Raw genomic sequence first — 23,451 nt, forward strand, 5'->3', positions numbered from 1 at the left:
TATGCGGTATTTGCTTCCCACATGAAATACAATTATTAACTTTGGCTAACATCGGTCTGAGGCAAGAAAAGTTTCCCCAAAGGGGTACTTAGCTTTCAAGAAGACTTCGGTTGCAAAATATTTGTAATTTCAGGAGCTGGCCGACCGGCACTTGCGATCTGCTTCGGGCACCGCGCGGCAAGAAAGACTGAAGAAAATGGTGTTGGCCGATTCTTTTATACCCCTGTCGCACTGACGTCAGGGAAGAAGCGACGACAACCGACGCCGGACCTAGACTTTGGAATTCGGCCGACCGAGGACCCGCCTGACTGCAGGAGAACCCATCTGTTATGATTGCAGCTGTATGCACGATGAACATCTGGGTATTGCAGCTGAGGAAATCAAAATGTTTACTTTGACAGCCAAGACAATCTAGTTTTCCTTTTATTTAACATTCTAGTCCCTCTCCCGCCTTCACTTGACACATGCTCATCTTGAAAATCTCTATGGATTACCTCTCCCAGATCCATTCTGGTATCCAATTCCAGGGTTCCATAATCTTCTCTGTGAAGTATTTTTGCAGTTCTACAAAGCAGCTGGGTCTTACAATCTGCTGCCTATAGACCCTCCTCTCTCTCTTCTGTCCTTCCTGTTCAGGACTGTCCCTTCAAAACCTACCTTGCTAGGCCCACATGGTCTCCCAAGATGTTCCAGTCAGTAGTAAGAATATCTTCAGCTCCTCTTGTTCCTTGTCAAATTGTCTAGCCTCCATCCCATGCACTCTCCTGGTAGCTTGCCTCTGGACTCCCTCCAGCAGTCTGACATCATTTCACCTTGTATGTTTTTCAGAACTGCAGCGTACGCAAGGTTTAATATGACCACGACTGGGAAGAATGAGAGGTGTAACCTCAACTTATGCAGTCTAGCCTTACCGAAGGCGCACAAAGGCGTTTAACTTGCTATCAGTGCCCTTTTATTCTTCACCAGGTGGCTCAATCCATGTGCAATTAACAGCCAGCTATCATTTTCCTGTTGTGCTGCATTCAATTTCTCCACATGTTATGAGCATCATGATTTTTCATACCAATATACAGTACTTTGCATTTGTCGACACTGAACCCTTTTTCGCTCACCTGATCATCGGTCTTTCCAAAATCCATCCTTAGACTTTACTCCATCTTCCACAACTGAAGATCTTGTGCATCATCATTAATGCTAGATATACAAGGCTTTGGTACAGATTTTACAGTCTCCGTGCGAGACACTTCAACATGATCTTGTTTAGTGTGGTGGAAGTGTGTGCTGCTCACAGTCCACGCTTTGAGACAGAACCTTAAATATCTGCAATTCTCACATGCAGAGGTATTTGTGAGTAATAGTTTACATATTTCACACAGCTTTATTTGTGCTGAATAAGACATCAGTAAATAACAGCTGCTTTTGGTGATGACTTGCATAATGCCCACCACAATGCATTTGCTTTTGTCATTCAATGATATACACTGACTTAATGACTACAAATCATAAAACAATAGACTGCTGCTGTATCTAGTAGATACTATTGACTTTTTTTTTTGTTTTACAATTCTAAAGAGAAAGAAAAAAACAGCAATGTACTTAGATTTGCTGCTCTTCATTCATAGCCACCCCTCAATCCTGATCACTGCAATTAATTAAAAAATGGACCATTGCTGTGGACAGTACATATTGTTAAATCTATGGACAGTGGTAACATAACCTGCTCTATGACTTATGGAATTTGACTTGTACACGAGTATGTACCACATTATTCAATTACAGTTTCAAGCAACAGCAAGAAAAAAAAATGTGCATCCCCTTAATCTGCACTTAAACATCAACACTTTGATTGCTCAGAAAGTAAATACCATCAAACACAGAGATAATTCTGAATCAATGATTTAAAGGAAAGACAGGACAAGTCATGAAATCTAACTGCCAATACCTTCTACCTTTATAGAAGATATGCCAATGCCAATGCCAATAACCCTCTATTTCTATAACACTCCATACGGAAAACGACCAAAATAAGATACATAAGCACACAAAAATAAACAAAATTGAGTTTTTTTAGGCAATGTCCTGAAGACAAAATTACCACTATAAACAGCTACAAGCAAACGAAATCTGAGGGTTATGCTACTCAATGCTAGAAATCTAAATCTCAAAATGCACTTGCTTGAAGCACTCCTTAAAATGGAGACCATCGACATCTGCGCAGTGACTGAGACCTGTTTCAAGGCTCCGGAGAGCACCCCAGCACTATCAGGCTATAATTCATACCACACCTTTCGGCCCCTAAACCTGGACCGAAGCACTAAATGTGGTGGTGTCTCCATGTTCATAAAGGATATGCATACCTCCAGACTAGTAGCCCAACATAACACATCAGAGATACACTTCAGGTACAAGTAACACTGGGTAAAACTGCAATCCAGGTTGTAGCCTGCTATAGATCCCCCACCATATCCCCAAGACTCCCACTCCACATTCCTAAACACACTGGAAAATATTCGGGTACAACCCAATACCCTCACACAGGGAGACCAACTACCTCTCCATTAAGTGGAAAAATTACTCATGTACCAACACACCTGCTCAACGTTTGCTGGAATCCATTTCAGTGCCCTGGACCAACTCATGCTTACCCCCACCAGGGGTAGAAACAGCCTTGACCTGGTCAATACTAACATAGGCGACCGTTGCTCTACACCAGTAATCAACTCCTCCCTGGTCAGATCGTACCACAAGCTAATTACTATGGATATCCAACATCCCCCCCCAAAGGGAACCAATGTAAAAAACTTCTCCAAAGCCAATTTTGGGCTTCTAAAAACAGAGGTGGCTAACTTCATGACACCCATACAAATGGAAAATAGGTGCATGACTGCTGAATCATACACCAATGCACTGTATGAGCACATACACAAGTACATGGAACAGGCCATACCAACAGAACCAAGACCCTCTCCTCCAAAAAAAGGAAGCCACTCTGGTCGCCCCCACCATAAACATACTACAACAGAAGGAAAAAACTGTTGCAGAAAAGGGTGAATTCCCAAGACTGGAAAAACTCACTTGTTAGCCTCAGCAAAAAACTGAGATCCATCATCAAATCCTCTAAAGCTAGCTACGAAAACAAAATTGCTGCAGATTCTGAAGTCAATCACAAGGCATTTTATAGTCATGTCAAGAATCTACATGGCAATATTCAGATCTGCTCCGAGTTACAGCACAATGGCAATACATATACAGAACCAACTAATATTGCCAACATATTGGCCGACAGGTTCAGTGCGAACCTTACCCTCCTTTCACCCCCTAAAGGACCTATCACAATACCTGAGGAATGCCAAGTCCCTATTATCACAGCTACACAGGTAAAAAAACACACTGTCCAAAGCCAAGAATACAGCTTCCATTGGACCTAATAATATCCCTGGCTGTGTTCTACATGAATTACAAAGTGAACTGGCACCACACCAGAGTACCTTGTTCAATCACAGCCTCATTTCAGACTTTGTTCCTACCGAATGGCACACTGCTATGGTCATCCCACTCCACAAAGGGGGAGCGAGTACAGACCCTGGGAACTATTGCCTCATTAGTCTGACGAGTCTGATATGCAAGGCTGTGGAGTGCATCATCGTGGACCTTATAAATAAGGACATAGGGAATCTCCAAACTCTGGACCCCACACAGTTTGGGTTTGTGAAAGTTAGACCACACCTACTCTACCTGATGGCTCTGGTGACTCAAAGAAGTCTGTGGATGAAGAAAAGGTAGTTGACACAGCCTACCTAGATCTTGCCAAGGCCTTCGACACTATCCCTCACTCAGAAATCAGAGATGGACTCACTAAACTAGGCATAAACCCGTGTGTCATAAGATGGGTTGCCAACTGGCTCACTGATAGAACCCACATTGTGAAAGTAGCAGACTCAAAATCTGACTACCAACCAGTTACAAGTGGTGTCCCACAGGGATCGGGTCCTAGGTCCTCTCCTGTTTGGCATCTACTTCTCTGAAGTTCAAGCAAAAACAAAGGGACTCTGGCTGACCAAGTTCGCAGATGATTGCAAACTGGGATCCATTATTGATTCTCCAACTGATGTAGACATTTTACAAAAAGGCCTCACTGACACCAATGACTGGTGCCAGAACCATGGCCTTAAGCTCAATGCCAGAAAGTGCACTGTCATTCCCTTTGGGAAAAATTTGGTGCCCATGAGCTACCCTATAGGCGATAGTCCACTAAACACCAAAGGTGTGATAAGAGACCTGGAGACACAGGTTGACAGCAACCTCTCCTTTGATAACCGCATTGCCACTGTAGTCAGAAAGTCCTTCTGTGTGGCACATCTCAATACAAAATGTTTCTTATCCAGGAAGAAAGAGGTTATAATCCCTCTCTACTCGTCCCTCATTAGACCTATTATAGAATACAACGCCCCATTTGGTATGTACCTCACTAGGCATCTACAACTGGAAAGGCCAAAAAATACCTCACTAAAAAGGATTTTAGGCCTTAGACACATGACCTATACAGACAGACTCAGACTATACAGGCGATCTCTGCTTGACCTACAAAGCCATGTCTGACCCAGAGCCGCTAGAAATGCTACACTAAAGAAATGCCAATCCCTCCATGCCACATGCCCCAGGGACCTAAACCTCATTACCACAATAAACTGAACATGCTGGAGGGACAGATTCTAACCCAGAGCCTTCCCATTCTCTGGAACAAACTTCCCATTCACATCAAGCAGAGCACTTCACTGGCTCTCTAAGAGAAATCTTGGCGAGTGGATGGGCAATAGGAAGTTCACCCCAGGGATCACTTCAGAGGCCTTGCCTGACAAGGGCACTGGGAACTAACTTTGGGTAGCATGATGGCAGCGAATCTTCTTGGCCTAGGCTTATATAAGCTCCAGGGCAGTTAGCATAGTAAACACCTATGAATCTATAAAATCATTAAATGCAGAATATGCACAAAATAGTAACTTTATTTCTAGGTTACTTTTTACATAAAACAGAAATGTTGATATAAATTGCATTCACAGTGACCAATTTTATTTCAAAGGTGTGATGAGATGCTGTAGAGCTTATATTTCATTATGTAAGTACATGCAGTTAAATCATTTTTAACATCTGCATACAGTTTTCTTGTTGACCAAGCAAATTAAGTTTATATGTATATAACACACACAAAGATAAACACTACCTGAGGTGAATCAAAAGGGTATCGACCACTAAATTTGAAAAGAAGCTGAAATTTTTCTCCTTCGTAAAGTGTGCCTGGTGCTCCTTCCATGTCTATGATCCACCTAAAAAACAGTAATAATAATAAAAAAAAAATGTTTAGTGCTGCTTCCTTATCTTTTAACCTAAACTTTATTTGCTTTCAGAGGTAAATTATTTTTCAATAAAACAGCCTATTCTGACTTAAAAGCCTTAAGGGGATAGGAAAGAGTGCAGCCACCTCCACACACACACACACACACACACACCACAAAATTGTACAGGTTCTTTCTGTAATTAATTTAAGACAGGACATCAACCTTCTCAGTTCAAAACATATTGTATGTTATTATACTTAACCAATTAAATTTTCCTTTGAGAACACCCTTGCAGCCTCTCACATTGGTATTTGGCTTCCACATTCCAACTGCAACCTTCTCCCATCTTCCCATCTACGCATGGTATACTTTAACAAAAGGGGCAAGGAGCACACATGCCCGAGATCATTAGTTTCTGAACACCCAATCCAAGTGAAACAGGATGCTGAAACAAAATCTGACATACTGACAAAGTTATTGGATTATAACCAAAGAGGACTTAAAATACGACATGTTACCATGATGAACACGTGCAACACATATCTCACAAAGCCAGTGTGCCGAACAGTCACAGCCCTTAAGACTAAACAACACACCTGATACACTTGTAATAGGTGACTACCGTCAGGCACACTGACGTCCCACTCACAAGGCTGAACAAGGAGAGGGTCTCTGTGAGCAGCCTGTCGGGCGCTAGGATCCGCCACATAACACAAGCACTCCGGTCACTCCAAGGCATTGTCCATGCTGGTGTGAATGACCCGAGACGTACCTCCCTGGACTACATGAAAAGAGGCAGAGGAGCTCTCTGAGCATGTAGCCCAGGCCGGTATGACCCTGACCTTGAGTAGCATCTTACCCTCACCAAGAATGATGCCACAATATGAAGACAAGATGATCAATTTCAACAATTGGCTTAAGTACTGGTGTCATTCAAAGGGGATCCAATGCCTGTCAGCTTGGGATGATATGCTCGACAAGCCACGATGCTTCGCTAGGGACTGCTTGCACCTGTCACCCTGGGCTTTGGATATTGGCAAAGGCTCTTGCTACCCCATAGTGCCTTTTTTAGGCAAGGCTCAAAAGACAAACCCACCTCCATAGGTATCACAAGGGATAAGAAACTAAGAGTAATGCTACTCAATGCCAGAAGTCTAAACCTCAAGATGCACGCACTCAAAACTCTCCTTAGCATGGAAAACATCGATATCTGTGCAGTAACAGAAACCTGGTTCAGGGCTCCCGAGAGCACCCCAGCACTACCAGGTTATACCTCACACCATGCTTTTCGGCCCCAAAACTTGGACCGAACCACAAAAGGAGGGGGAGTATCGATATTCAAAGATACCCACACCTCCAGGTTGGTGGCAAAGCACGAAGCATCAGAGACTATCCATGTGCAACTAACAGTGGGTAAAACTGCCTTCCAGTTTGTAGCCTGCTACAGACCACCCTCCCAACCCCAGGAACCCCACTCAGCCTTCCTGAGAACACTGGAAAATATGAAGGTCTCCCCAAACACCATTATATTGGGCGACTTCAACTACCCAAACATAGACTGGGAGCATTACTCTAGCTCCAACACCCTAGCCCAAAGGTTCCTAGAATTTATAAACTCAAATGCTATGGAACAACTTGTTACCACTCCCACAAGAGGGGAAAACATACTGGACCTGATCATCACCAACATGGGGACTCTATGCTCCAGACCAGAAGTGTATCCCTCACTGGTAAGATCAGACCATAAACTAATCTCACTGGATATTCACATCCCGACCCCACCCCCTGCCCAGAAAAAGTACAGTTTTGTACCTACCATAAATGTAGATGTTCGAGGATCTACATTGCTGCAGTCATAACCTGTGGGTAGTCCGCTGTCCTCTGTCGGCCCGAATACCAAAGAGCTGGGCTGGCGTCGGTCATTGTCGCCTAGAGCTGACGTCAGTACGTAGTAGTACTTAAGCGCATGACCGACGCCATATCCTCAGTCTTTCTTGCCCCAGATGTCAGAAGGCCTAAGAAGGAAAGAAGGCCAGAGCTAAAATAGTAAAAACCTAACAACTACCAGTGTGGAAATAAAGATTATCCCAAAAAACACAGCAACCACAAACTATAGAGGGGAAGGAGGGAGGGATAATTGGACTGCAGCAATGTAGATCCTCGAACATCTACATTTATGGTAGGTACAAAACTGTACTATGTTCTTCGTCTCACATTGCTGCAGTCATAACCTGTGGGTAGAATCCCAAAGCAAAGGAAAAGGGAGGCTGGCAAACTAAATAGCATTAGGAGCTGCTAACATGCCCTGTAAAACTGCAGTGGCAAACCCAGCCCTGGACTTGGAATGAGGGAGATGGTAATGCTTAGTAAAAGTGTGTACTGAACTCCAAGTAGCTGCCTCCAAAATATCCTTAGTAGCTACCCCCCTCAAAAAAGCAGTAGATGTGACAGTAGCCCTGGTAGAATGAGGTCTGATCCCAGCAGGAACCTCCTTCCCATGATGAGAATAACAAAAAGCAATACATTGACCAATCCACTTAGAAATAGTTTGCTTTGAAACAGCTTTCCCTTGTGAACCCAAAGCAAAGGAAACAAATAACTGTTGAGTGTCTGAATTCTTTAGTCCTGCTCAAATAATAACGTAGCTGCCTGTGGATATCCAAAGAATGCAAGACTTTTTCCCCTTTATTTTGGGGATCAGCATAAAAAGTAGGCAAATGAATAGACTGGTTCAAGGCCACATTAGAAATCACTTTAGGCATAAAAGTAGGGTTAGTTTGCAAAGAAACTCTATCTTTATGGAAAATCAGAAAGGGTTCAACTGCCATGAGTGCCTGCAATTCAGATACCCTCCTAGCAGAAGTAATGGCCAACAAAAAAGCAGTCTTCCAAGACAAAAACTTAAATTCAGACATAGCTGCAGGTTCAAAAGGAGGTAAAGTAAGCTTCTCTAACACAAAATTGAGATCCCAGGAAGGAGTAGGAGCTCTACGTGGGGGTCTTATATTCTTTGCCCCTCTAAGAAACTGTTTGAACAAAGGGTGAGAAAATAAAGGAGGGTCACAATCATAGTGAGCAGAAATGGCTGCAGCATGAACCTTCACAGAAGAGAATGACAAACCCTTGTCCAGTAATTCAGTAAGATACTGTAGTGCAAAACTCAAATTAGGCACTGAAACATCAAAGCCCTTTGCTGTGCTCCAAAGAAAAATCTCTTCCATTTATCAGCATAAACTTTTCTAGTACTAGGCCGCCTGGCTTCCAAAATGACATCTAAAACCTGTTGAGGAAGCTGAGACCCCACTGGCTCCATTACAGAATACGCCAGGCTGTTAGATGCAGGGACTGCACCGAACATTGAGAAAATGATTGTTTGACGGGGATAACAAATGAGGAACCTGTGGCAAAAGCCAAGGAGGCTCCTGAATTAAACTCCTCAGCAGAGGATACCAATGCTGACGTGGCCAATCTGGTGCTATTAGAATCATGCAAGGCTTGTCCCTCCTGACTTTCAAGAGTACCTTGGGAAGAAGAGGCAGAGGGGAAAGCATAAACGTGAAGGTTGTTCCAACTGAAAGAGAGAGCATCCACTTTCCAAGCATTTGGATGGAACATCTTTGTGCAAAATTTTGGCAGTTGGAAATTCAGTGGAGAAGCGAACAGATTTATGTCTGGAGCTCCCCAAGCCACGGTTAACTGTTTGAATACCTGAGGGTCCAGTCTCCACTCGTGGGGATCCACAATTCGTCTGCTCAATACATCTGCTAGGGAGTTCTGTGCTCCTGGCAGAAACCGTGCTTGAAGATTGATATGCAAACTCAGAGCAGTCTCCCATAAAATCATTGCTTGTCTGCAAAGAGGGTAGGAATGGGTTCCCCCCTGCTTGTTGATGTACCACATGACTGTTGTGTTGTCTGTTTGAATCAACACCTGTCCCGGCTGAAGTAGGTCCTTGAAGGCCATCAAGGCAAATCGGACTGCTAACATCTCCTTCATGTTGATATGCAAATGTTGTAGTTTGTGAGGCCATATGTCCTGAATCCATTTCCCATTGAAGTGTGCTCCCCAAGCCAAGTCCGAGGCATCCGTCGTTAGGATCTGACTCGTCTCTGGTCGGATCACAGAGAGTCCCTTGTTTAGGTGACATTCCTGAGCCCACCACAAGAATTCCTTCTGGATGCAAGGTATAATCCGAATGACAGTGTCCAAACCGTGGCAGTGTTGAGTCCACACACTTTTGAGATACCATTGTAGCTTCCTCATATGCAGTTTGGCATTGGGAAGTACTAGAATGCAAGATGCCATGAACCCCAAGGCTTGAAGGACTGTCCTTGCAGTCAGCCTGGACATTACTGATAACTGCTGGAAGTATAGATGAAGAGTTCTTTGTTTGTCCGGGGTCAGAAATGCCATCTGAGAAGCTGTATTCAGTCTGACACCCAGAAAGCACATGTCCTAAGAGGGCACTAGACTGGACTTTATTTCGTTCACAGAATACCCTAGGCACCTTAAAACTGCCATTACATACTGGAGATGTTGTAGTAACTTGTCTGTTTTGAGCAAGAATCGTCCAGATAAGGATAAATTCGTATTCCTCTCTGTCTGAAGAAAGCAATTACAGGAGCCAGAACTTTTGTGAATACTCTGGGCGCAGTAGATAAACCAAAGGGCAATGCAGAGAACTGATAATGAGAAGTACCAGACCGAAACCTCAGGAATCTCCTGCAGCTGGGCCCGATAGGGATGTGAAGATAGGCCTCTGAGATCCAGGGTTACCATCCAGTGATCTTTGCCTAGCATAGGCAGAAGTTGTTGTAATGTTAACATCTTGAACTTTGGAATGTCTATGTAGGTATGGAGAATGGACAAATCCAGAATTGGCCTCCAAGTGTTTCCTTTCTTTGGCACTAGGAACAACGGGAATAAAAACCTAGGCCTACTTCTGACGGAGGGACCACCTGAATTGCCCCCATCTGCAAAAGTAACGAGATTTGCTCCCGAGCCTCCATCCTTTGTTGAGGAGGCACATCCGGCATGCCTTTGAAAGGAGGAAAAGTGTGAAAATAAAACTTGTAACCGTGATTTATTATGTCCAACACCCATTTGTCCTGGGTGACCAAACGCCAGTTTTGTTTGAAAAGTCCCAACTTCCCTCCTAGAGGAGCTGCCAGTAAAGAAGGGTCTGGCAGCGGAAGACACAGGTCATTGGGTCTGTTTACGAAAGGGCTGACCCCTGCCCTCACCAGAAGACTGTGCAGGAGAACTCCAAGTCCTAGGTCTAAAAGAACCCTGAGCGTGAGCTCTACCTCTACCACGTCTAGACTTGCCCTTAGACTGATAATCCGAAGAAGGATAAGACCATCCTCTAGCAGGCCAATTCCTACTAAACTTAGGAGGATGCACCTGCATAAAATCCTTGCCCATCTGCATAGACTTAGCCTTATCTTCCATCTTTTTCAAAACTGATTCAACAGGACCACCAAAAAGTACTTCAGATTGAAGAGGAGCATCCCAAATCTGAGCCTTAACATGCTCTGACAAATTTTGATCCTTAAGCCAGGCATGTCTACGAATAACTGAACCTGTAGCAGCCACCCTGGATGAAGCCTGAAGAGCATCAAAACCACACTGCAAAGAATGCTTGCCAACTTGATCTGATGCATGAACCAACTCCTGGAGCTCCTTACACTCTATACCCTCAGATAAAGCATCCACCTTAGCTTTCAATTGACCTAACAAACAGTTCTGATACTTCAGCATATGAAATTGGCAATTCAAAGCCCTCATAGCTAACGTAGAGGAGGTGTACACTTTTTTCCCCCACCTATCTAAAGCTCTAGAATCTTTATCCAAAGGAACTGGATTCTTAGCCACAGAAGCCCTAATACCCTTAGGACCTTGAATAATAGTTTCTGGATCAGCTCTAGGACTCTTGTACAAATACTTATGTGCTTCTGGAACTCTGTAATATCTGTCCGGCTTAACAGGGGCAGGAGGCAAAGAATCAGGATTAAGGGAAGAGTCAGAAAAAACATCCTGAACAACATCTAAGACAGGAGGAATAGCCAAGGGCCTATGTTGTGGCAGAAACAAAAATTCCCTAAGCCTTTTCCGAGAATCTGAAAAATCCTGACCTTCCCACTTAAAATGTTCCCTCATGGAATGTAAGGTCTCAGAAAAAGAAAAATCCTCTGGAGGAGAAGCAGAAGGACAGGAGTCCTCTGCATCCGAATCTGAATAAGAAGGGAATTCCTGAATTTCTTCAGCCGAGGAATCAGAGTAGTCTGAGGAATGATCCATTCCCTCTAAATCTGCCTCCACCCTAGGCCTCTTCTCTGGGGGGGGCATCGAACCCCTGATCAAAGTAATCAAGTCCTCAGCCATTTTCAACATATGCTTTTTAGGAACAGGGGCTGGAGAGCTAGAACTATGACCAGGGCCAACCAGACAAGGTTTGGCCTTAGTATGGCCTTTAGCTACTGAAGTAGAAGGCCTAATAACCTTCTGTAAGGATGGAACTACAGACACCAGAGAAGCACCTTCAGCCGGGCCTAACTCCTGAGAGGCCAACTCCTGTAAAAGTAAAGGTTCCCCCTGGGATTCAGCCGGACCCTCGGCAGGATCCACAGATTCAACCGGAGGCTCAGTAGAACCGGCGTCCGCAACGGACGACTCGTCCGGTTTAGACTTCAAAGATCTGTCTTTACGCTTTTTAGCGGTAGCGGGCGCCGGGGGATCTGAAGGCATGTTATAGTTACACCTTTTACCGAAAACAAGCCTGGCACAGTCTAATCTCAGTTTAATGGTGCGCTTATTAAATCTAGCACAAAAGTGACACCCGACTACGTCGTGCTCAGGCCCCAAGCAAGGAATACAGAAACAATGATAATCCCTATGAGGTATCTGTTTCCCACAAGAAATGCAATTATTAACTTTTTCTGACATCCGGATAACTGAGACAAGAAAAGATAAAGATTTCCCCAACGGGGTACTTAGCCCAACTTGGTCTTAGGTCTGAAACTCGATAAATGAAAATTTCAGAACGCCGAACGGCACTTGCAAACGCTGCTTCGGACCACGCGGCAAGAAAGACTGAGGATATGGCGTCGGTCATGCGCTTAAGTACTACTACGTACTGATGTCAGCTCTAGGCAACAATGACCGACGCCAGCCCAGCTCTTTGGTATTCGGGCCGACAGAGGACAGCGGACTACCCACAGGTTATGACTGCAGCAATGTGAGACGAAGAACATCTACAGTGAAAAACTTCTCTAAAGCAAATTTCACACTCCTCAAAACAGAGGTGGAATCCTTCAAAGCCCCCGGGCCTGTGGAAAATACGGCCCAGACCGCAGAATCTTTTATAAACGCATTCTATGAACACCTTCAGGAATGCATGGATCATGCGATCCCAAATAAAACCAAGACCCAATCCTCCAAAGGCAGACGTCCTGTCTGGTGGACGCCAGCCATAAACAAACTATACAATAGAAGGAGGAAGCTACTAAATGATAGAGCAAAATCCCAAAAAGGGAAGGCATCACTGATCAGTATTAGCAAAAAACTACGGGCACTCATAAAATTGTCTAAGGCCAGCTTCGAGAGAAAAATTGCACAGGACACTAAGGATAATCACAAGGCCTTCTTTAGTTAGGAACCTGGGTGGTAATTCCCAGATATGCTCAGAATTAGTCCAAAATGACAAAAAATACACCGAACCCACAGACATTGCCAACATCCTAGCTGACAGGTTCAGCGCAAACTTCTCCTCCCCTCCCCACCAAAAGGGTAAATATCTATCCCAGCAGAGTGCTGCATCTCAGATGCTCAGGTAAGAGCCGCCCTCTCCAAAGCAAAAACACAGCATCAATGGGACCAGACGGTGTCCCGGGCTGCGTCCTACATGAACTCCAAGAAGAGCTAAACCCAAACATAAAACTACTGTTCAATCTCAGCCTTACTACAGGATATGTGCCCAAAGAGTGGCGTACAGCAACAGTGGTCCCTCTCCATAAAGGTGGTGCCTCAACGGATCCTGGAAACTATCGCCCCATAAGCCTGACTAGCTTGGTCTGCAAAGCTATGGAAAGGATCATCATGGACCTCATAAATAAAGATAATAGGGACCTACAGACACTGGATCCTACCCAGTTCGGCCTTGTTAAGGGCAGATCCTGCCTCTTAAACCTGGTTGATTTCTTTGAAACAGTCACCAAGGCCATTGACGAGGGGAAGGTGGTCCACACAGCCTACCTTGACCTTGCAAAAGCCTTCGATACAATACCCCACTCGGGCATTATAGATAAGCTCACCAGCTTAAATATAAACCCCTATGTCACTAGATGGATTGCAAACTGGCTCAAGGACAGAACCCACATGGTTAGAATTGCTGGAGTCATGTCAGACTCCAAACCAGTTACAAGTGGTGTCCCACAAGGCTCAGTCCTGGGACCTCTCGTTCGGTATATATTTCTCGGAGGTACAGGCCAACACGGAAGGACTGTGGCTGACCAAGTTCGCAGAGGACTGCGAACTGGGCGCCATAATCGACTCTCCAGCGGACATAAGCATCCTCCAAAAGGGCCTCATAGAAACAGACAACTGGTGCCAGAGCCATAGCCTCAAACTAAATGCCAAAAAGTGTATAGTCATCCCCTTTGGCAAAAACAAAGTGCCCACAAATTACCACATAGCTGGTAATCCATTAAGTACAGAAGAAGTAATTAGGGACCTGGGGACCCAAGTTGATAGCAATCTCTCATTTGACAACCACGTGGCCAAAGTGGTTAGAAAAACATTTTATATAGCCACCTACTCATGAAGGAATTCACATCTAGATCAGGGGAGGTCATCGTGCCTCTTTACTCATCCCTCATCAGGCCCATAATTGAGTACAATGCCCCTTTTGGGATGTACCTTACCAGACACCTGCAGCAACTGGAAAGACCCCAAAAGTACCTCACCAAGAGGATCAAAGGGCTCAAACAGATGCCATATACTGCTCGGTTAAAGAAACTCCAGCTCTACTCAGTGGCATACCGCCTGCTCAGAGGCGATCTGTGCCTGACGTATAAAGCCATGTCCAACCCGGAATTAATGGACATGCTGCACCTCAGAAAATCCAAATCCCATCGAGCTATGCGCTCGAGAGACTTGAACCTCAGCACTGAAATAAATAGGACATGCTGGTGGGACAGATTCATAACTCAGAGGCTCCCTTCACTCTGGAATAAAATCCCAGTCCAGGTTAGGAAGAATCCCTCATTGACTCTCTTCAAGAGGAATCTTGATGAGTGGATGGGAGACTGTAGGTTTACCCCAGGTATCACTTCTGTCTCACTGTTAGACAGATGCACAGTATACAAACCTCGAAAAAGGGCATAGCAAAATAAATTTAAAATGGGTGGCGAAAGCCAAACACATTCTGGCTAGGCTTATAAATGCCCTAAGGCAGATAGCCTAGTATGAACCTATGAAAGCAGATGAATCACCCTATACAAGTCGAGAGACAGGAGAAATGTAAAAAGCTCCCCAAAAATTTAGCTAATAAGGAGAATACTTACAATATAATGTACCTTAAGAGGTCCACTAAACTGGATGGAACACTTTGGTATACCCCCCAAGTAAGGTCAGTGAAAACGACCTATAAGGAGATGTGGAAGACTTCAGGAGAGGATGCCCCTCAACAGCTCCCACTAAAAGGTCACAAATTTAGGGGCAGATGAAGGTTAAGCATTGAATGAAAATATATTTAGAGATCAATTAAAAATTCCAGCAACACCAGCAGTTTAAATGGCTTCCCCACAACTGACCAATAAAGAGAAGATTAGGTTTTAATTGCCAAAAAAAACTGTTTGAATTACCTTTTGATTTTAGGGCATATCCTTCACATATAACCACAGTGTGATCAGTTTGTGCAAGACTGTGTACTGTTTTGGAGAGTTTCTCCTTTCCCTCACCATTCTATTTCAGTAGAGTTAGCATTAGAAGTCTAGAAGAGCTTGCCTCCTACATGGGGGTGGCAGAAGGGCTTGGTGTAAAATGTTTAATTTGGGTGGGCTGCCTGTAAGATACGCTGTGTTCTCCATCATTTACAACTGTAATCATGGATCAGATGTTCTTTGCAAGAAAAATTTTTAACAAATTAAACCGAGGTCATCTGAAGGCTTAAATTTTGCCTTTCAAGTATACTACACAAAAAAGTACAAATTCATCTCAAGCTCTGTACAAGACCATTCAAACTTTTGGCCAATAAAAAGCCATACATAAATTTGCCTTATGGACAGTTTTACCTTAGTTATTCCATGCAACCACAGAGAAGTCTTCAGGGAGAACATTATTCAAATCTTTACAACTGTTTTTAAAACAGACTAGCATTTGACTTCACCAGACACGTCTTCTGCAATCTTCTCTCAATTATTCTTTAAATAATTTCAATAAAAAAAAAAACGTAGTAGGTTTTCTTAATGGATTTTTTCATTTTTGATTTTATACATAGCTGTCTCAGTGGCTAAAATAGCAAACCTCTTTTGTCCTAGAAAATCAGGAGGCTGTAGGTTCTATTCCCAAATCAGGAACTTGAATTAACTTCCAAAACTGACACTGTAGTGCAGCGTGGGGGGGGGGGGGGCGCTGCACTTTTGATGGTGCCTTTCTTTGGACGAGACTTTAAAACAGTTACCATCTGCTTGAGTTGACAGTTGCTCAGGTGAATGTATACATCTCACAGTACTAGAAGAAGAGTAGGGGAAGTTCCCTGGTGCTCTTGTCAAATTTCCACAGTTGGACAGGACACTGGCCTAATGGCACTACACCGGTCCACAAAAATGTAAACAAAAATAATAAACTACAGTCTTACAACATTCTAACATCTTTATATAAATACTGCAGTCTATTTTTGCCATCAAAATACACAATGAGATCACTATGATCCCAGTTATTCTTGAGGGTAATATATAATAAATAAATAAATAAGTAAGCAAATAAATAAATAAATAAATCCATCCACCATGGGATAGTTAACGGCAATATAGAATGAAATGGGATATGTTATTTCAAGCACAAAAAGGGAAACTGGCTAGGTTTAAAAAGGCCTGCGAGGGCAGCTAACCTAGTACTTTAAGAGTACTGAAATGGGTAAAGAACTGGTGGTGCTGCAGTAGCGTTGTTGCCTCACAGTAAGACATGGTCCTGTTCGATTCTCAGCTAAAGCGTCTTGTGTGTGGAGACATGCGTGAATGGGTGTACCTTCGTTGAAGGTTGTGCGTCAGGCCTGGCAAGTCTGTACGTAAAAATCTACTGCCAATCATTAGTGGACCGGAGTTCTGCTGTGGCGACCCCTAACCGGGAAAAGCCGAAAGATACAACTGAAATGGGTAAAGAAAAATACACTCGAAGAGCAAACTTCAAGTTACACAATGTATTTTTTTTTAACCAGGAAAGTCCTACTGGGTAGGATGCCCTTTGCTGCAAATGCCCAGGGAGAAAAGTTACAGATAACAACAACCCAGTTTTTCTCATTTACTACATAGGGTCGGGGGGGGGGGCATAATCTGTCACTGTTTCTCTCTCTCTCAAATTACTGCCACTCTACCACCTTCAACAGTCATGCCTGACTGTCATAAGTCTTCTCACATGCAATCCATCCAGCCTGGGCAGATGCACTTTTTTTTTACCTTCCATGAAATTGTATCTACTCTGGCTTCTGCTCCGATGCCATCATTTCACTTTGTCCCACAGTGTGAATTCTACCACCCATCTCGGGCACCTCATCTCGATTACTTCTACCTTTGACTGCTCTGCCTTCATGGTCCAGGCGTCTGTGCTATACAGAAGAACTGGCTGTACCACTATTTTGTACAGTTTTCAGTTTTGTTGACAAGCTTCTGCTAGAATAATGTCAATCTGCCAAACTAATTTGATTGAAAGTGAATTTGACAAAAGAATTACGCCAAAATAGCTTTCAGGAAGAGTGGAGTTCTCTTTTTGCCACTGTTGTACGATCACAGAGTAGGTATACAAGTTCTGGTGGTGGGGGCTGGGGCATGCTCTCACTGCAGAAAAAGATTTACTCAAGGCTTTGCTGAAAGTGTTTGACAACTGTTTTGGTCGAATTCACTTCTGATCCAAGAAGATTTGACCAAATGACAGGAATCCCTTCAAACATTACCCGAAACTTCATACCAGTTGGCTGCAGCCCTTCTAATTCTAGCTTTTATTTCCTCATTCAGACTTCTATTGTCCTTAACCACCCCTTCTAAATACTTGATGCCATTAACCTGTTCCACTGTTTTCCCTTCTATCTCAGTTTTCAGATTCTTCTGATTCCCCCTATTTGCTGCCATAACAGTCTTGTCTGTTTCATCCCCTGCACCTTCAGTTTTGCATTCCACTCCCCTATCACTTGCTACAGTTAATGTTTAGAGTTTACCTAAAAGGCCAAACCATCTGCATACAGCAGATTTATTGATCTGTTCCCTCGGACGTGTGACAACTTAATCCATCACCAGTATGCGAGAAATATAAACGTACAAGGTCTCTGGAGGCAATGGACCACTACAACTACCAAACTGATTGTCAGAAACGTACACCACCACATCACTTGTTATAAACAACACAATGAACTTAAGTGGGTTGAACAACCACTGGGGTCCAAAAGTAAGCCCTAGACAGAGCAACTCTGAAGCTATTTATTTTGCAGGTATCACAGTGCAGCAGTCTGTAGGAAACAAGAATACAGAGATGAAGCTTTGAGGTTACCTGCAAAGAACAAGAGGGCTTTGTACTTAATGATGGTTCTGATGAGGGCCAACTAGAGGGGAATGACTACTTCCTTGGACCTAGATGTAATGCCCTTCCTTACAAGTTTAGCAACACAGAATGATTTCATTACTACCTTAAGATACATGTCGGATGAAAGCCAGTTTACTACTACCTTAAGATACATGTTGGTTAAAAGCCAATTTACTATCTACATATGTACCCAAATTCCTGCCTACTGGTTCTACTCTTAGGGATGAATTATTGATGAAGCAATTTTCTAAGGGGACCAACTTCCCAAAGAGTACTATTCTGCACTTCTTGGCATGGAGTTTTAAGCTGTGGCTTTGGCACCAGTCATTTGTTTGCATTAGTCATTCCCGTAGTATGTTATTGTCTTGAGGGAATTCCACGACTACTCCTAGTTTGCAATCATCTGCAAACTTGATCAGCCAGAGGCTCCTGGCATTGGCCTACGCCAAGAAACAACTGACCTAGCACAGAGCCATGAGGGACTCCACTAGTGACTAGCTTGTATGAGGTGGTGGCTTCCCCCATCCCTACTTCCTGGGTCCTACCAGAGAGCCAACTGGCCACCCAGTGCCTAACATAGGTATTTATGCCCATACCTGCATGCTTGTTTATAAAATGCCCAAGTGGGGAATTGTATCAAAATGTCTTCGCCAAGTAAAGGGAAGCAGTATGTACCGTTTTGCCTTCATCCATTGCCTTGGTGACCATTTTAAAGAAGTCCATCAGGTTAAGTAGGCATGATACTCCTTAACGAAACCAAACTGGGCTGGATCCAAAGTTTGAAGGTTTTCTATGTCTTGATTATTCATTTCCATAATTCTTTCTATGGCTTTGCATGACACTAGCTAGATTTATGTGTCTGTAGTTCCCAGGGTCAGTTGATGGCCTAACCTTGTGCAGAGAGATGACATTTACAGTGTGGCGCAAAGCCTGTCTGGAGATTATAAACAGCAATTCCACTGGTCTTGATGGATCATATTTCAGACTATTTAGGAGGCATCCTGGGGTATTATCCGTGCCCGCTGATGTAGTGTTTTGGCCTCAATGAGTGCATCTAGGACCTACTCCCTAGTGATAGCTTGGGGGGGTGGATATTATTTCCCTGAGCAGAATCCACTGGAAAGAGATGGGGGTAAACTGGAGCTGAATTTTTTGCCCAACAAATGTGCGACATTTTCCAGTTCCGTAAAGGAAGCTCTTTTGCAATCAGTTCTTCATAATGTTATGTGCTGCCTTTGAGGTTCGACATAGCTGAAGATAGCCTCACAGGCAGGGACACCACAAGGCTATCTTTATCTCAAATTTGGCTTTAGTAGACTAAATTTGCCCTCTTAACTGTTTTGTTTAGATTGATGAGTGTTTATCATCATATTAGGCATAGCATTTTCTAAATCTTGCCTATGACTTTATATGTTGAAGCACTTATTAGTAAGCTTTCCAAACCTCAAGGCCTCCCAGAAGCAAAAATTATAACCATCCTCACCAACCACAAAAAGCACACTATGCACAACATCCAACAAGACAAATTCAGCCTCAACTTACAGTGTCTCAATGTCTAACCCATAAGGCATACAACCCTATAAATCCTGCATCTTGGTCAAAGGAGAATCCACTGTAAGACACAGACATCCTACTCACCAGGCCAAACACAGAAAGGATTACAGTAAGGTGCCCAACAGGTGAAACATGCACAATACAAAGATTTTGGGATTTTGTAAACATGAATGCCTTGGACCAGCTAGTCTGAGGGTCCACTAGGGGAGCAAACATCCTTGACCTGGTCCTCAATTATGTGAGAAAGTACAGTTTTGTACCTACCATAAATGTAGATTTAGAGTGCTAATACAGCTGCAGACATAACAGATGGGTTTTCCTGCCATCAGGCGGGTCCTTGGTTGGCCGAAATCCAAAGTCTAGGTCCGGCGTCGGATGTCGTCGCTTCTTCCCTGACGTCAGTGCGACAGGGGTATAAAAGAACCAGCCAATGCCATTTTCTTCAGTTTTTCTTGCCCCAGATGTCAGGTGCCCCCAAAAGGAAGGCAAAACATAAATTTATGTAATAATGCAATGCAATATAATCAAAAAACAGTAGTTGCAAGCAAATACACCATAAAAGAATATCCCAATCAGGTTGTATGAGGAGGTGTTAGACATTAGGCCTGTCTCAAGAGGGGAAGGAGGGAGGGAAACCTGGACTGCAGCTGTATTAGCACTCGAACATCTACATTTATGGTAGGTACAAAACTGTACTATGTTCATCGTGCATACAGCTGCAGTCATAACAGATGGGTAGAATCCCAAAGCTAAAAAAGGGGTGGTAGGCACTAAGTGGAACTAGGAGGAGCCAGGATGCCCTGCAAGACTGCAGTGGCAAAGCCCGCTCTAGATTTGGAGTATAATGGTAGGTGATGGTGCTTGGAGAAAGTATGTACAGAACTCCAAGTGGCTGCTTCCAAAATATCTTTGGTAGAAACCCCCCTGAGGAAAGCTGCAGAGGTAGCTGTGGCCCTTGTGGAGTGAGATCGGATGCCTGTAGGTACAGTTTTACCATGAAAAGAGTAACAAAAATGTATGCAGTGGGCTATCCATTTTGAGATTGTCTATTTGGAAATAGGCTTCCCTTGAGCACCTGTAGCATAGGACACAAAAGAGTTGCTCTGATTTTCTGAAAGGCTTTGTTCTGTCCAAATAATAACGGAGCGGTCTGTGAATGTCCAAGGAATGTAGTAGTCTCTCCCCTTTGTTTTGTGGATTAGGGTAAAAGGTAGGTAAGTGGATAGCCTGATTCAAGGCTACCCTGGATACTACCTTTGGCATAAAGGAAGGGTTGGTTCGTAAGGAAACTATGTCCTGATGGAAAATGATGAACGGCTGCACAGCCATGAGGGCTTGTAGTTCCGAAACCCTGCGTGCTGAGGTGATAGCCAGAAGGAAGGCTGTTTTCCATGACAAATACTGCAGTTCTGTTGAAGCAGCTAGCTCAAATGGTGGCAGGGTCAGTTTTTCTAGAATGAAATTGAGGTTCAGTGTTGTATTGAGCAGAAATGGCTGAGGCATGGATTTTGGAGGAGGAGAATGAAAGTCCACTGCTTAGCATCTCAGCTAGGTACTGTAATATTTAAGGTAAATTCAGTATTCCAGGATTCTGACCCTTTTTCTGATTCCAGGCACAAAACTGTTTCCATTTTGCGGAGTAGGCTTTTCTAGTAGAAGGCCTTCTGGCCTCCAAAATGACATCCTGCACCTCCTTGGAGAGTAGGGTCTGTTGTGAATTTAAGGAATCCTCCATGCGGATAGATTGAGTGTTTCCAGCTGACTGTGAAGAGTTTTGAAGTTGTGCTGAGTCAATAGAAGAGGCATTAGAGGCAGGATCCATGGAGGGGAATGCGTCAGGCTCCTCAGGAGTGGGTACCAGTGTTGTCTTGGCCAGTCTGGAGCAATGAGAATCATCTTTGGTCTGTCTGCTCTGGCTTTTAATAGAACTTTGGGCAGCAGAGGAAGAGGTGGAAAGGCATAAACTGTCATTGTTGTCCAACTGAGAGTGCGTCCACTTTCCAGGCCTGTGGATGAAAGGTCCTTGAGCAGAATTTTGTCAATTGGTAATTTCTGTGGGTAGCAAAGAGATCTATGTCTGGCCTTCCCCATGCTTGAATTATCTTTGTAAAAACTCGAGGATGCAACTTCCATTCATGTGGATCTGTCATATTTCTGCTTAGGTTGTCTGCCAGTGTGTTTTCCTTGCCTGGCAGGAACTGTGCTTGAAGTTGGATTTGTAATTCCAGAGCCATGTTCCAAAGAGACATGGCTAGCCTGCACAGGGGATATGAATGGGTTCCTCCCTGCTTGTTTATGTTCCACATCACTGTGGTAATTGTCTGTCCTTATCAATAGCTGGCCTGGATGCAGTAGGTCTTTGAAAGCCATAATAGCATTTATTACTGCTAGCATTTCCTTTTGATTGATGTGTAGGTGCTTTTCTTTTTGGGACCATTTGCCCTGAATGCACCGATCTGTCATGTGCGCCCCCCAGGCGTAGTCCGAGGCGTCTGTTGTGATGACTTGATTTGCTTGAGGCTTGCAGAATGGGAGACCTGTGTTTCTTTGGCATGCTTGAGCCCACCACAGAAATTCCTTTTGAAGGCATGGAATCAGGGGTATAATTGTTTCCAAATTGTGGCTGTGTTGAGACCATAAGTTTTTTAGGTACCATTGAAGTTTCCTCATATGCAGCTTTGCACATGGGATTAGCAGGATGCAAGATGCCATGAATACCAGAGCCTGCAGGATTTTCCTTGCAGTCAGCCTGGTGAAGGTTGCCAGTTTTCTGAAGTATTGAGTTAGTTGCCCTTGTTTCTCTGGCGTGAGGTAGGCCATCTGGGTGACTGTATTCAAGCACCCAGGAAAATTATTGTTTGAGAGGGTATTAGTCTTGATTTCTTTTTGTTGACTGTGTATCCCAGAGAATTCAACAACATTATTACAAATGCCAGGTGTTTCAGAAGTATGTGTTTGCTGTCCGCTTGGATCAGGCATTCGTCCAAATATGGGTATATTTGTACCCCCTTGAAGTCTGCAGAAGGCAATTACTGATGCCAGGCATTTCGTGAACACTCTGGGCACAGTAGATAAGCCAAAGGGCAATGCAGAGAATTGATAATGGGTTGAACCTGCAAGAAATCGGAGGTATCTTCTGCAATCTTGTCTGATTGGGACATGCAGGTATGCCTCCTTGAGGTCCAATGTTACCAGCCAAGACTCCTTGCCCAGCATGGGAAGAAGCTGCTGTAATGTGAGCATCTTGAATTTTGATACGAGTAAATGTGTGTTTAGGATGGATAGGTCTCCAATCTTTGCCCTTCGTTGGTACCAGGAATAGTCTGGAATAAAAACCTTGACCCTGTTCTTGTGCAGGTACCTCTTGAACAGCTTTCATGTCCATGAGATCTGAAATTTGTTTTTGTGCCTCTGCCCTTTGATTGTGTGGCAGGTTTGGCATGCCTCATTTTTGGAAGGGTGCGAAAATGGAATCTGTAGCCTCTGTCTATAATGTCCAGGATCCATTTGTCTTTTGTGACAATATGCCAATTTTTCGAAAATAATGCCAGTTTTCCGCCTAAAGGTGTTGCCATTAGAGCTTTGCTTGGCATGCAAAGGGGAAAGTCATTGGTTCTGCTTTCTGAATGGCTGTGAACTATCCTCTCCACCTCTTGGTGTAGGTGCTTGCCATTGTCTGCCTCTAAATGATCCTTGAGATTGCCCTCTACCCCTCGGGAGCCTGTATCTACCTCTTTGAGCTCTGTCCGTGGCTGGAAAGGACCAATTT

General features: G+C 43.9%; 2 protein-coding genes across 3 annotated transcripts in view; both read right to left on the bottom strand.

Annotated features, from left to right (window-relative positions):
* Positions 1 to 23,451, bottom strand: part of TMEM70 (transmembrane protein 70) — a 798,264-nt gene that overhangs the window by 410,036 nt on the left and 364,777 nt on the right. The window lies entirely within an intron of this gene.
* Positions 1 to 23,451, bottom strand: part of UBE2W (ubiquitin conjugating enzyme E2 W) — a 514,818-nt gene that overhangs the window by 344,913 nt on the left and 146,454 nt on the right. For both annotated transcript variants that reach the window (XM_044067221.1, XM_044067222.1), the window contains exon 3: positions 5,222 to 5,324. In XM_044067221.1, the coding sequence (XP_043923156.1) occupies positions 5,222 to 5,324 (103 nt within the window). The remainder of the gene's footprint in view (positions 1 to 5,221; positions 5,325 to 23,451) is intronic.

The sequence above is a fragment of the Protopterus annectens genome, chromosome 3.part1 (genome assembly GCF_019279795.1).
Source record: "Protopterus annectens isolate FY-2018-M chromosome 3.part1, PAN1.0, whole genome shotgun sequence".
Classification (NCBI taxonomy): Eukaryota; Metazoa; Chordata; order Ceratodontiformes; family Protopteridae; genus Protopterus; species Protopterus annectens.